At 43.1% G+C, this 14779-nt stretch overlaps 2 protein-coding genes across 2 annotated transcripts; both read right to left on the bottom strand.

Annotated features, from left to right (window-relative positions):
- Nucleotides 1–77: 77 nt before the first annotated feature.
- On the bottom strand, nt 78–3589 carry mecr (mitochondrial trans-2-enoyl-CoA reductase). The gene is made up of 10 exons (XM_047035906.1): nt 3270–3589; nt 3079–3176; nt 2864–2995; nt 2312–2455; nt 1919–2021; nt 1170–1272; nt 1012–1085; nt 856–916; nt 671–743; nt 78–551 (listed from the first exon to the last, which is right to left on the bottom strand). Exons 1-10 carry the CDS (start codon nt 3485–3487, stop codon nt 388–390), a joined length of 1170 nt encoding a protein of 389 aa, XP_046891862.1. The 5' UTR covers nt 3488–3589; the 3' UTR covers nt 78–387.
- Nucleotides 3590–6902: 3313 nt separating this feature from the next.
- Nucleotides 6903–13728, bottom strand: lin28aa (lin-28 homolog Aa). Its single transcript, XM_047033834.1, has 4 exons — nt 13695–13728; nt 13062–13234; nt 9116–9300; nt 6903–7119 (listed from the first exon to the last, which is right to left on the bottom strand). The coding sequence occupies exons 1-4, from the start codon at nt 13723–13725 to the stop codon at nt 6903–6905; spliced, it is 606 nt and encodes a 201-aa protein (XP_046889790.1). The 5' UTR covers nt 13726–13728.
- Nucleotides 13729–14779: the final 1051 nt, after the last annotated feature.

Here is a 14779-nt window from a genome sequence, read left to right as displayed (position 1 = left end):
TTTGGAAGTCCTTAAGGTCTCAAATATACTTCCTTGTATCCATATAATTTGAGAAAAGGGACTCTGTATTGTCAGTGAACCTTTAAGAATTGTTTATTTTAGTGCTTTGCCAGACTACCATGTGTTGCATTTCATTAGGAAATGTCTCTGACAACAAAGGTGAAGTGATAACATATAATGGACTTTGAACATCACTATAAAAGGGTAGCAACATATTTATTGCATGTATGCTTGAGCAACTCATCCTCGCACAATGATGCAGCAATCTTGGGACTGAACTCCCGTGAACGTGCCTGTGACCTTGGGATGGGAAACATGGAGAGGCTGGTGGTTCAGGGGCTGGGGCTTGGTCAGGGGCTGGGTCAGAGTCTGGGGCTGGGTCGGGGCTTACATGATCAGGACTTGTTTGACTGAAGTGAACGGCTGCATGGCAGAGTCCAGCGCTTTGCGGAAGTCCGTGAGGCCCACCTCAGAGCAGGCTGGTGCAGACAGCTTCCCCTGGCGGATCATGACACACAACTCCTCCAGCATCCCATGCAAGGCCTCCTCATCTATGGAGAAAAGAACATCAGTTTTTGTCAGAGTACTAAGATACCTTCACTGTGCGTCAATATGCTAGGCCTGTGTATGTAATTTCGAAGACACCTCTATTAAAACGATCCTAACTCACCTTCAGCATATTGCCTTTTCCACTGAGTGACCCAAAACCCACGCACCTTCACATTTTTGAAAATAAGAGCACTCTGGAGAAAGAGAAACAAAATTCATGCAGATGTGATGTGAAACCAAAGATGATAGGTCATAGTGAAAGCCCCCTGGGGAGGAAGTGAGCTCCAGAGGAAGTGCATGTTTTACCACAGGGACTGTGACTGGCTGCTTGGACATCCCACCATACGTCACCATGGTACCCCCGACCCTGACAACCACAAAGGGAATTTGTTTTTTTAAATTGAATCTTTCTGGATTTATGAGCATTGAACTTGCACATCGAAGGAATACCAGAATACTCACTGTAAATTGCGAAGTAGTTCTGTTGCACTCTTGCCCCCAACTCCATTCAATGCTAGTTTAGGTCGAGGGCAGATCTATGAGGTAAAGAACAGACATTATGAGTCAAAGATCATGTTTAAATCTTACCATCATGAAAGGTGCAGCGGGTGACCACAGACCTTGAAGAGCTCTTTCAGTTCAGGTCGTCTTAGTGTTTCCTCTTTGATCACATGACTGGCCCCCATAGCCTTCAGCCTATCAGTGAGCTGTGTGAGGTCTGGTCTGGGGAAATGAGCCAAGGATGTTCATTAGCCATAGTCCTTCATTAGTTGTTATTAAGTCCATTCTAAATCCCAATCTTTTTTTCCTGCCATGACATTCTCAGACCCATCTGACTTCACTAAGGCAGGGAGAGTTACAACTCTGTTGTAAAAAGTCTTACTTTAACAGACTAGCTGACAGACCGAGGTAATCATTAGGAAAATAGGTAACACTTTAGAATAATGGTCTGTTAGAGATTTAAAAAAAAGGTTCACTTTTTAGGCATGTTACTTATGTGATTAGTAATTAATTGGTTATTATTTCTTAATTGGTCATAGTTCACAAGTAGTTCTCAATGAGGATATATTTATTTAGTAATAATCAAATACCTACCAAGGAACTACCTTTGTACAAAATCTGCTATTACTGCTTAGTTAATCTGGGTTCCATATTAGTTAATAGTATTAAATTAAGTGTTAATGTTGTACTACCTAATACTTCCTGCATAGCTACTCGTTAACAACAGACCATTATTCTAAAGTGTTACTGGAAAATAAAACAGCTAATCAATATGCATGTACTTTAAGGAGCGTAGTGCACCAAACTCACAATCAGTGACTAATTGACAGATGTTGGCCCATAACAACTAAGTGTGAGTGGAGGCTACCTGTCTCTGACCACATTAATAGTCTGGATTCCCCTCGCTGCAGCAATCTGAATAACAGCCTGACCCACACCGCTGTTGGCTGCATTCTGGATCACGGAGTCACCTGAGGGGCAGGGGCACAGTCAGAACACATACACATTTTAGATGCTTCACATGAAGGTATCCAAACATTCTCAGATATATCACAAAGGGGTGCAGACATTCAAGGGTACTGACAGCATTGTCTCCTACACACCGCAAAGCTGCCTGTTACAGGCTATTTGGGCTGTTTAGCCATTGCTCTCTGTTTTTCATAAACACACGCATAGCGTTAAAGTGCAGAACGCAGAAAAATATATTGCTTCCAATTTTCCAAACACATAAGCCAGCTGCAGCTTGAGGTGTTGGTGGTACCTGGTTTGAGGTCTTCAAAGTCAGAGAGCATCCTGAAGGCCGTGCAGGGGTTGACCCCCAGTGTGGCAGCGGAGAGCAGGGGGATGTCATTTGGCAGGGAGATCACATCCTTTTCAGCCAGCACTGCCGCTGTCCTCCATGTTCCTGCAATCAGACAGAAACCATCTTAACAGACTGTTCCCTGCCATTACCCACTGTAACATAGTTAGAACTTTGCAGTCCTTGAATATTTGCAGCATTTAGTATGCACTTTTGTACTTCACATTATATTTACTTTTAGTCATTTAAGTAAGTCACTCTTATCCAGAGCAACTTACAGTAAGTACAGGGACATTCTCCCCGAGGCAAGTAGGGTGAAGTGCCTTGCCCAAGGACACAATGTCATTTGTCACGGCAGAAAATCGAACCAACGACCCTCTGATTAATAGCGCGACTCCCTAACTGCTCAGCCATCTGACCCCTAAATGTGTCTGCTAAATTAGCGGGGCAAGAAATAATTTGGATTCGTCTATTCTCGATAGTCTGTGTGTGAGAACGTGGTGTATTATTCACCTAATGAAGCATCTCTTGGAATGACCCAGTCTCCTGGTTTGAGGGATTTCACCTGGCTTCCCACCTCCAATACTAAGGCGACCCCCTCGTTTCCCCCTACTGCAGGGAGCTCGGGTAGGATAGCGTAGGTACCTGGGACAGCCCGGACATTGATCAACGTTTAGCTTTCATTTCCATACGCGGGACCTATACGTTGTTTTATTTTGCCTTTGTACCTTGAATCATGTTGATATCAGATGGGTTGACTGGCGCTGCCAGTATTTTTACAAGAACACTCTTTTCGTCAATAGATGGGAGATTCATACTCTCCAACCTGACAACCACACAATACAGGTTATGACGCTTCTCATTGAAAGGCTATACCATACAGCCCCACTTGACCAAGACAAAAACATGACATTCTTACTGAACAACTTGGGCAGGGTCTCCGTGAGTTCTGTACACTAAAGCCGCACAGCCCTTAGCTGAAGCTGCTGTAGAGTACCCCCTCGCGCTTAACTCCCCGACTATCCTGCATTGCAATGCACGTTGGTGTGCAAAGGCAGTTGGGAGGTTTGTGTGCGTCGTCAGTCCACAAACCCATGTTTTTTTCAATAATGAGCGTATCAGGAGCTTGACCTTCATTTCAAAACATAAAAATGACAAATGCCTTTACGCGAACTATCTCATTGTATTGTTGCTCAGAGGACACTGTGCGTGGCCATGTTGGATTGACTTTAAACCAAGCAAGCGAATGTAAATAGAGTGCCGCCTCTACCGGTTGAACGCCGTACATGCACCCATTTATTTCAGCATTCCACAGTGGAGGTCAGAAAGACTAATAGCAGTCCATCCCAACACGTTAAAGAAGACATTTTCATTGTCATTTCCATTTAGCTGGGATTGGAACCTAGTCTATCATAAACCATGGGTTTGCAAGTAAAAGAACAATCACAACAAAATTGAAGTTCAAATTGATTTTATTTAGGAAATTGAGAATATCTTCACATGTTATGCATGCTTCATACCATTTTTAAACTGAGTAACAAGTCTAACCTATCAGCACAATACACTGAGGTATCTTGACATCACTTGATATCAAGACTAAATTACCAGATTTAAACATGGATACCTTTGTAAGCTATAAATGCACATTCTTAGAAAATGCCCTGAGCCATTAACCTCAAACATCACAGAACGAAATGGCCAATGATGTCAAACAAAGCACACACATCTCTAGCACCTGTAGCATGTGAGGTACCACACACGTTGCTGTGTCTTTGTGCTGTCCTGTAACCCTGAACACAGATAACAAAGCCTGTCAATACACTGTCCTACATCGTAACACCCAACAATTGAATCACAATGTGACAACAACACATATCTGGGGAGTCTAAGGGGAGGTTTGACAGCATTGACAGTATGATTTTTCACTGATGCATATTGGTAGTTGAAGATCCTCTACTAAGCTGTGAATCCGCTTGGAATCAACAGAGATGTAAGCAATGGGTTGTGTGCATCCCTTTAATTGAGGAATCAAACAGCATTAAGACCCCTAAGGACTTCCTGTCCAGTCAAATGCAACAAATCAACAGACATTCTGAAGCAAATACACTGGAATAGTTTCATACGACCCTAAAAGACAAAGTAAACACACTTCAATTATCTTTTTCAACATTTACACCCTGAGTTGGAAATGTGATAGTTTAACATTTAAAAAAAATACATCCCACAAATCTTAAACACATTTTTGGACCCGAGGAAGATTTTCAGAGGGTAAAACAAATTATGTATGACACATTCTTATCGTCACCACGACTGATAGTCTGAAATATCGTATTTAAGTAATTTGTTATCCTGAGAAGAGACGCCCTCGATTTATATACTACTAGCCCCAATCCCTTACTGTTAACAATATTCTACTACACCCCCATCTACAACATTTATAGAGGAAGAAATACATCAATAGTCAAACATTATATTTGTGGTATCATTTTGAAGGACATTATTAGGTCTGATAGCATACTGAATATATGTTGATGATGTACACATTTAACATGTTAAAGCCCAAAAATCGGCATCGATCATTTGCAAACTCATCATTGAAATCACACAGTTTCAGACAAAAATGGCACCCCCTTTTCCATCGTGAATGCACTTCAGCCCTTACTACCAACCTGCAATAAATCCCTCAAGAATCTGAAGTATTCCCTGAGTTTCAGATTTGTGAATCCTAAGAAAGATGACTAAGTGGAGGGCACATACATGTTGTTTTCATCGTCAACAACTAACAGCATTTGTGAAACAAAACTAAAAGAAAATATGTAAAAAAATATAGAACATGTTCACATGGATAATAAAACGAATGAAAATGTAGATATAATGCAAATATAATGCATCTTACATATGATTAGTGAAGAGTAACATTGGTTTTGGCATAGATAGATGTTTCACAACGTGGCCTATATTTGGCGACTAATTGTGCATAGCAGTGAAAACATAAAAAGGCAAACCAAAGTAAACCAAATAAAGGGCACACTCAACAACAGTCCCTGAATGACACAGTAAATACATTCCTTTGTACTGTTAGCTGCTTTAACTGTACTAACAATTAGGATTATTAGTGAGGACCATGGGTTCCTACTGTATATGCATGATAGAGAAACTGTCTTGGTAGTAATTAAAGAATGAAGGAACCATAGTGTAATAGAGTTTAACCCCAAATAATCCAAAAGTTGAATACAGTACTGACCAGTACACAGGAAAATATCTGGTGTCTAGTGTAAACCTATCCCAAAGTGAGCTTAAATGGAATGAAGGAGAAGCTGTAGTCCACTTGGATAGAAATAAATAAGGAGGACGATTTCATAGGCATTATAATAATTTTACATATATATTAATTATGTAAAAGTCTGGTCAGCTTCTCCTGTAAAACGGGAGTAAATGGCTGATTAGCTAGCTAGTTCTACATACACCTCCATACAGGCCTGGTGTTTCTTATACGGAGGGTTTTCCCCTCCTAAAGGATTAGAGGTAATGTCATAAATAGCTATCTAGTAATGGATGCCAGTGAGTCAAAAATGCCAGACCCCCTTTGGTAAAATGTCTGATGCCACCATAACTCATTTCAAATTCAAGTAAAGACAGGGAAGCTTTCTGAAACCAACTGAACCAACTCATCATTTTCGATTTAAGATGTAAACATATTCCTATACATTTATGACAGGCTGTTCAGTTTCCTGTGGGTTATTTAGTTTAGCAGCAATTCAGACTTAAACAGTGAGGGGGTCCAAACAGTCAGGAGGTATAGCATTGTGCTGGCCCAATGAAAATGAAATGAAAATTAACAGCAACCATAAGATGACAGAGCCATACTTATGGTCAGACATTCATGTGTTCCCAGGATATCTGGATGGTCATTTGCAACATTGGCAGCCGCCAAAAAATTGCCTATAGCTCTAACAAATAAACTGTCCCACTTGTTTCTACAATTCCCACCCCCAACCCCAACCCCCCCATGCAAAATTCAGACAAACATTCATTACAGAGATGTGGCAACACAACTCTGCCCTTTGTCGGATAGTGAGGTGTAGCAATCAGGAAAGATTAAACATAGTATAAGGCAGCTACAGTGAACCTAAACACTGACACACTGTGAATTTGCGCTTCCTGCTGAGTGAGGAAATAGCAGAAGAGAACGCCACTGAGAGTAGCAATGTGTCGCGTTAAATAAAAGACAGATCCTACTAAACTAAAACAATCTGGTATACGGAACAATTCATTACATTTGTAAACCCTTAAACCATTACGGTGATTAATACATAAAAACATTTTCCCGAGTGCAATAATACAGCTATGTTCCTGAGTGTTACACCAAGATAAAAAAAAATAAAAAAAAGATAAAAACCATAAGCAACATTCTTCATGATCAGTATTTTCCCAACCTGAGGTAGTTCCAAAAGCAGCTAAACAGATGAGAAGGAACTCGTGTCCATCTCTTCAGTAGAGCAGTTTGATTGGCTTCTGTGCTTCCCCGGCTTCCTGCTCCCTCCCTCCTGGTCTACGGGGTCTTGGGGGGCGGAGGAGAGTGGGCATGCTCTTCGTCCTCTCCTTTCAAAGAGGACGGTTTTCCCTGCGAACCTGGTGAGGACTGCTGTGCTTTGATTGGGCAGTTGGCAACCATGTGGGCAACGCTTTGGCAGAAATGGCACTTCTTGGGCTGCGGTGGCAGTTTGCACTCTTTGGCATGGTGGTCCAGGCCTCCGCAGTTGTAGCACCTGAAACCAAACAACAAAGTTAGGACTGTGATGAGGTTCTGTCATGCACTGTCACATGTTGACCTCAAGAGGGCAGGTTGTGCATTTCACATTGTTAGGAAGCAAGGGTGGAGGAGATTGGAATGATGAGTAAGACATTTGTTCTCTGGCCAGTAGTCTGACCTAAAAATCCTAGAAACTAATTTAATCAAAACATTGATTGATCAACTTGAATAGTAGAACGGCTCTTGAAACGTGACACTGTTGTGACCCCTGGTTTACTCATCCATGTGTCAACTTCGCAGGGTTAACTTTTCAGGACAATACAAATTAGCCGCTCTCCCTATCTACTTTCAGGAGAGTTTCCTTTCCTGCTCGGACAATGTCCAGAGCTGTCCTCACAGGAAGAGGTCAAAAGCAGACATGTGGGGTGCTGTCAAAGGCTGATGTTGGAACACACAGGCCTTAGAATGGCCACGCGTGCAGGGTGGCTGACAGATGGGGGGTGGGCGTGCGGCATCCACTGCTGTCCCTCGCTCACGCGACAGATGAGAGTCAGTGTCTTTGTACCACTGGCAGTTGGAGGCTTTGAGGTCGGTCGTCATACGAGTTCCACCAGGCCGACCATCGATCAAGCAGAGCATGCAGGGTAGGGGAAGTGGTCCTAGCTCTTTGTCTCAAAAGCGACAGCAATGACCTATGAACTCTGACCCCCCTCCCTCCCCCCCCTCCCCCTTAGTTCTCAAACCCCCAACCCCATCCTCTTCCCAACCCCCTGCATTTACTCATACGCCGTTGCCGCGGCAACGGCGACCCTTGACCCAACCTTTCGGGCTCCTACATCTGTTAGAAATTAAGAAGATGTGAGCCTTCTTCCTCTCTGTCATATATACCAACAAAGGTGGTCCGTCCAATGGGGGTAAGAAACTAGAACTGTGTTATCCATAATGTGGGATTTTATAGTAACATTATTTTGGGTCACGTTTCTAAAACCCCAGGACATAAATTATTGAACCACAAATTATTGAAATAAATGATGAACCAAAATACTTTCATCGTTGGAGATTTTTTTAAGTCATCCTTAAAATCTATGTACCCCCAAGCAGGCTTCCATGTACTCTTTGGGGGATAAATCAGGCAAACCTGGGACTTTGATTTTTGGGGGGTATTTTGTGGTACCACCACAATTATTTTAATTCACTGGACTCAATTCAATGATAGCCGCAAAACCCCGCTGTGGTCAATTGAGGAGGTGCAGATGTTCCTCTGTTTGATTGAGGGGGGCACTACAGTGGAAAACAAAGTAAAGCAAGTCCAGTTGAGTTGAGTTGGTACCACGTGTTGAAAAAGGAGCTTCTGACCCCAATCATGACAGGCAGCACAACACAACCCCTCCAAACACAACAACCACCCCAACTACACTGATAACTAAGGAAGACTCACCCAACCGACTCAATTCCATTTCCAATCTCAAACTCTCTTTCTCACTTCCTTTTACATCTCATGCTTATGTTTGTTTTATCCAGCTCTTGTCCTGTCCCCAGCTGGGTTCCATTTCAGAATTGGTGAAAGGGTTTTTGGAGAGCGGTGCTGGGTGTGAATACACAAGGGGCCTACAGATTTAAACAGCTATTGATCCAGGTCACACGTCAAGCCAGTGTGACCCTCTCACGGGCCAGGCGTGGGGGTGGGGGAATCAGGAGAGGATAGGGTCAAACCGAAACACTGCATCGGGTCCAACGTGGATGTTCGACAAAGCAAATGTAGGAAGAGTGGGGAAAACATTTAGCGACAGATCATCCCCTTCTGAGAGTGTATGCCCACAAGCGTCAAAGACATTTACGTTTCGATTAACAGAAATATAAGTACAGTAGGAAAAATTACCAGATTTTCGCTGTCCACTACTGTAAGATGGATGTGACTAAAATAGTATGCAGGCATGCATGAAAGGGCTACTCGAGCACTATGCCGAAGGTGTCCCATTCACCAATCTCCATCTCTTCGATCCGTTTCTCACCTGTCTCCTTTGGATCTACGTTTTTGGACGCTCTTGCCTTTGGGTCTCCTCTCACTGCCCTGACAGTGGACGCCCCCCGGCCCCGTGACCTGCTGAGACTCCAGGCCCTTGGAGGACTTCTTGAAGGTGAACTCGACTGCCTCGCCTTCCTTCAGGCTGCGGAAGCCTTCCATGTGGAGCTTACTCTGCATGGGACGCAAAGACGGGACTCATCACAACACTTTCGGTGAGCCCTCACAATCCAACCCAAAGCCCATTTCAGATATTTTGGGTATCTTTATATTGTAAATGATGGCTACTTTATATTTGATATTCTGTATTTTTTATTCTAAATCCCCTTAGTATTAGACTTTGTATCTTTAGTATAGTTAGTTACATATTTAAGATTTATGATTCCTATATGTTGAATGTATGCACCTTCCTGCCAAAGTAAATTCCTTGTCTGTGCAAACTTTCATGGCAACTAAAACCATTTCTGCTTCAGTTTCAGATTTCAGATGGAAAACTAAACATGGGTCATTGTTGATCTCGTGAAATAACAAGTTGTGTAATGTGAGGTGACTGGAGGGCGGAGCAAGCAAGGCGGTTCCCCTTGCGACCTGACAGTGATGCACTCGAAATACCTCAATCCCTCACACCTTGACCAATCAAATGAGGCCAGGGAGACACAGACCCCTTATCTTCAGCTTCTTAGTGATAGCATCAGGACGGAGATAGCAGCTATCTGGCACGTTTCAGGTGACCATTGTGTTCTGCCTCATAAACAACAGTACTTCAAGGCCCCCCGTTGTCACCTTGTCTTGTCTGTCTGTTTGTCCTCCCCACTGCATGTATATGTGCATAGCTCAACAATGCTCTCTCTCCCTCTCTCCCTACCAGTGTTTGAATAGGAAACCTGATGGGATGTAACTTTCACCATCCCCCTCCTAAAAGGATCAGCATTCCACACAGCCCCTGCCCCTTCCCCCACATCACAAAGGTTTACTAACACACTGACCACACCGGTGTTGGGTGTGGGGGGATGGATGGTCGGTGGTGGTGGGAGGAGGACAGAGGAGGGGGTTGAGACTGGGGAGGAAGAGGGGGGGGGGGGGGGGGGGGGGGGGGGGTGTCAAGGAGACATTCCTTGGATAGTTGTTTGGCAGAAAGGAATGCAGATAAAGTTAGGCATGAGCTTATTCTGAGTCCAAATGATTGATATCTTCTTTGATGTCCGTGTGCCTTTGCTGAAAGTAACATACTGCCAAAAGTGATCAATATTGTTTTCAAGCAGAAGGTAGGCCTGCTATTGGGACTATGAGCCGCGTTTATGGAATTTACTCTATGCATATCAGAACTATACCTGCATTAAAATCCATAGACTAATTAAATGTAATCTACAATTGTAGCATGTGTCATTAAAAATAATTATCAAACTTTATTCCAGATAACGAACCTTTACTTTACTGCATTCTGCTACTTTCACCTCGGGTGACCCTGGTTCGGCTTCTAACTCAAAGGGGGTCAGATGGCTGAGTGGTTAGGGAATCGGGCTACTAATCAGAAGGTTGCTTGTTCGATTCCTGCCCGCGCAAAATTATGTTGTGTCCTTGGGCAAGGCACTTCACCCTACTTGCGTTGGGGAGAATGTCCCTGTACTTACTGTAAGTGTAAGTACTAAATGTAAATGTAAGTCATACCCACCGGGGAAACATTACCTGAGCAGAGAAGCTATGGGTGGCTCGAGATTAACAACTGGGGTCATCTTACATTTCAATTATATGCTGGGCCTGTTGCAACTGCAGAGTTTGTACTCTTCCAAGCGTGATCTTAAGAAAGGCCTAGCTGTTGATACTGAATTTAAGGAATGGGGTTAACTAATGGAAATGCCTGCTTTGTATGTCACCCTCAATGTTAGAACCACTCTGACGGCCACATCCCCTCAATGCGGTCTGAAGACTCCTTAGGGATGTTCAATAGACCTAGAGTACCATTATCCTAAGCTAATCAGAGAGTATAGTATTTAAACAGAGGGATCTTGTTGACTGTTCCTGTCAGACAAGACTAACCTAGCACATAGGACCGCAGAACTGGTGGCAGTGTATTTCAGCAAGTCAAAAAGCGAAGTATGCACAGATTTTCAACCTCTGATTATAACAAGGCATACTGGCAATGCACCAGAACCGGATCCGGCAATAAAAAAAAGTCTACCCTAATGTCCTAACACAACAGAAAGCAGAGAAGCATCTGCTGCAAAATCATAAACAAAGCAAAGAGACACGATTGGTCATTCAGGATATCGCTCCCCTCATAGGCTGGTCCATTGTGTGTGACCACAGTGGCCGTTAAACCACTTCCTCACACACGTGTGAAGTGACCCCCCCCCAAAAGTGCGAATTATACGATGAGAATCGGGGGGGGGGGGGGATCAATTTCTTCTCCAGGGCGTAAAGTAATATTTACGATTACAGGTAAGCACGATATATAAATGTATCGACCCCCCCCCCCCCGACCTGTTGTTTTTACCTCTTTTTTGGGGGGGGGGGTCCAATTCTTAATTATGGGGGTCAAACCCCCCAAACCACCCTGTAATTCGCAAACTGGAACCCCCCCCTCCCCCACACTTCCCATAAGGGTCCCTACCACTCAACCCCCAATCAAGGTGCGGGTGAGGCTCCGTCAGTGTGGTTGTTTACATCTACGTCTGTGGAGGGGTAGGTAGTCCCAGAGAGGAGGCCTGAGAGAGACATCTCGGCAGCAAAGGACAATGAGAGGATTGCCGTCGGGACAAAGAGGGGCTCTGTCATGGCCGAGAGGAGGGGTTCATTTGGATGCGTGGTCCTATTGTCGACCTGCACAAAGGCCGAAGGACCCTGGGAGTTAATGCTCCCTGACACGCGGCGACTCATTTTATGGTTAAGGCCCCCCTGGTCACTAGATTTCCTATCCGTCATATCGGGCATGATCCTCTTCTCTGTGATTGGTGAACAGTGCCATAACTTAAGGATCTAAACAAATGAAATGACAGGAAATGAAGTGGACAAGCTCAAACCATGCAATGTCTGCAATTGCAACTCCCATGCAAAAAAAGCATATAGCCTAGCCCTAGTACGTTAATAAGAAAGTATCCGCTTTAGATAGAAAGTTTAAATACAATAAGAGAAATACTAAATAGACTATAAGGGGGGAGGGGTGAAAAAAAGAAATGGTTCAAATGGACACAATTGTGCAACATTCACGGCCATGCTGGAAAGGCACTTCTAGAGAGAAACACAAATGCCAAAACGGTTGGGGGTCTTGGAGATGAAGAGAGTGGAGAAAGTTGAAAAAGGCACCTCCTGTACTATGAAATACACACGGGGCAGGCAGGAACAGAAAAGTGACCACCCTTTCATCACTTTATGACAGGACAGGAAACGAATGACCACAGAGAGAGGGGCGTTTCTCTCACTGAGACGCTAAGCCATATCTTATCAGAAAGGTGGAGAGTCTCACTCGAGTGGCGATTTGGAGGCAAAATTATGCCCCACCCCCTCACTGTTTGGATTAGTAGGTTAACTTGCTTTAACAGTCGTTTTCTACCTTTGTGTAATTTAAATAATACTGAAAACCTATGAATCAACGTCCAAATGTTGTTGATTGTGAATTATTTAAGCTACACGAGTAGCCTAAACAGCGACAAAATTATGTATTTGGAAGGGATATTTCACACTTTGACTCTTGATACGAATTAAATAACTAAACGTTCGACCGTTTATGTAAAACGAGGTGCGTGATGTTTTTCCATTTACAGTTTGCATCTTTGAAACAATGAAGAAATTCCTCTAACCACGAGGTCACTTGCTCAATTCACATTTACGAGCAACACGTGTTCCCTTAACAAGAGCGTAGGCTGTGTAAGAGTTTGTGGTTCACAATATAAAACATTTCCAACAGAATTGCCCCTGTACTTGTACACTTAGCTTACCTGATGAACAAACACATCGACCGGAGCCTCCAGCGGTACGCCTTCTCGACTAGTCATGGAAAGGAAGCCGAATCCCATGCGTACGTTAAACCATTTACAAACGCCGAGACCATGGAACGACTGTGAATCTTCTTCTGTGGTCGGTCCCTCATCCTCCTCAGTTTTACAGACTCCTGTTATTAGGAGAGGGAAAAAAAATAGTCTGTTGTTCCTGTTTTTATTACAAAGCGCCAAAATAAACTTTTCTGAGGCTATAAACAATTTCCAAGCAAAGGCTTCAAAAAAAATCGTTCTCACCAATAACTGTATATACCTTTCACCACCAACCTAAGGTAAGTTTACAATAGCCAAAAAATACACTAAAGCAACAGCCCATATTCGATTTTTTACTGGCATTTATTAAATGACTAATATTGCGCAACAAGTACCCAATGCAAACATGTAAAATAAGAGAAATAGTTTTAACCTAAAATCAATCAATTAAAAGCAATCGATACACATCAGAAATGGGTTCCGAGTCAGACAAAAATGTTATTCTGCAACTCCCTCTTTTTACCCTTAGGCAAGAACAGAAAATAAAAAAATAAGATAAAAACTATTTAATTTACTTCAAAATAAATGTATATACTGAACCTGTGAATTCCTGGTTCGAAACAGAACCCATCTTGCCAACTCTGTCTTGAGTCAAAAAAGCACCCAAGATACAGAATAGTTCCCCTTCGAACTGTGTAATCCTCACAGTTTGCCACTTTCGTGCAAAATGCTCTTAAGAGCCAACGTGAGGGCCAGGGAGAAAGCGGGAGAGCGAGGTAAACAAAAGGGGCTGGGAACCTATTCCCCCAAACAATGAGGGGTGGGGGTCACCGAATAGAATTCGAATAGGAGAATCCTCCAAACCTGAAAGACAATGCAAGGAAACCCAGCCTCCTAAACCATTTAAACTAGAAACGAACCATGTTTTGGATAAAACAAGAGTACCTTCTGCCATGCTTTCTCCGTTTTCTTAAGAATATTCCCCGTTCCCTTTGGCTCGGTGTTTCGGGGGCCCTCAAGGATTCTTTCTTCCTTCCTGCTGTGTGGTCACTTCTGTTGGTCAATATAAATGACCATTTTGCACCTCGACCAACAACCCCCACCCACCTTTCTCGGTCATGTCCACGTGATTCTCAATCACAGTCAATACTCTGATAAATTGAACATCCCATGGCTGAAGGGCCCAAATGTGGCAAGTGACCAATCACAATTTGAGACCTCCGTATCGACCGCCTCATATCACGGCGCTAGATCAGGAGTATTTCACAGCCCCGTTGTATGTAAGCCGGATGCATAAAATGCTATCAATTTGTATATAAACTGCATCGTCATAGCAAAAGGCACCGATATGCCAACATGCTATCCAAATAGTCTTCTTAGATCATGAAAACAGAAATGTTTAAAATCCTCCGTAATTTGAAGATATCACGATAGAAAAGCATGTGAGGATATTTTCTAGCCGTTGTTGATGCATTTTCACATTTGCTTTGCCATTGTACGAGTGTACATTATTTGTTCTAAATGTTTTTCTTTCGTGGATTCAGGATATTCTCTAAACATTTGTGTGATTGGGTTATCATTAAACTCATACTTTCCATGAGAATCAGTCATTCTATTGCTGCAGTAAGTTGCTGACGCATGCAAAACAATAGATTGAAGAGGTAAACCAGATGTGAATCGTTTTC

Source organism: Hypomesus transpacificus, chromosome 2 (assembly GCF_021917145.1).
Source record: "Hypomesus transpacificus isolate Combined female chromosome 2, fHypTra1, whole genome shotgun sequence".
NCBI lineage: Eukaryota > Metazoa > Chordata > Actinopteri > Osmeriformes > Osmeridae > Hypomesus > Hypomesus transpacificus.
This window is presented reverse-complemented; position numbering and strand designations above follow the sequence as displayed.

Excerpts from the sequence above, each read along its gene's own strand:
- mecr (XM_047035906.1), bottom strand. The coding sequence starts at position 3,487 with ATGAAGGTCAAGCTCCTGATACGCTCATTATTGAAAAAAACATGGGTT. Across the intron at positions 3,177-3,269 it reads GACCCTGCCCAAGTTGTTCA|GTTGGAGAGTATGAATCTCC; the intron begins GTAAGAATGTCA and ends TGTGGTTGTCAG. Across the intron at positions 917-1,011 it reads GAACTACTTCGCAATTTACA|GGTCGGGGGTACCATGGTGA; the intron begins GTGAGTATTCTG and ends TGTGGTTGTCAG.
- lin28aa (XM_047033834.1), bottom strand. The coding sequence starts at position 13,725 with ATGGGTTCTGTTTCGAACCAGGAATTCACAG. Across the intron at positions 9,301-13,061 it reads TCGATGTGTTTGTTCATCAG|AGTAAGCTCCACATGGAAGG; the intron begins GTAAGCTAAGTG and ends CGTCCCATGCAG. Across the intron at positions 7,120-9,115 it reads CGTAGATCCAAAGGAGACAG|GTGCTACAACTGCGGAGGCC; the intron begins GTGAGAAACGGA and ends GTTTGGTTTCAG.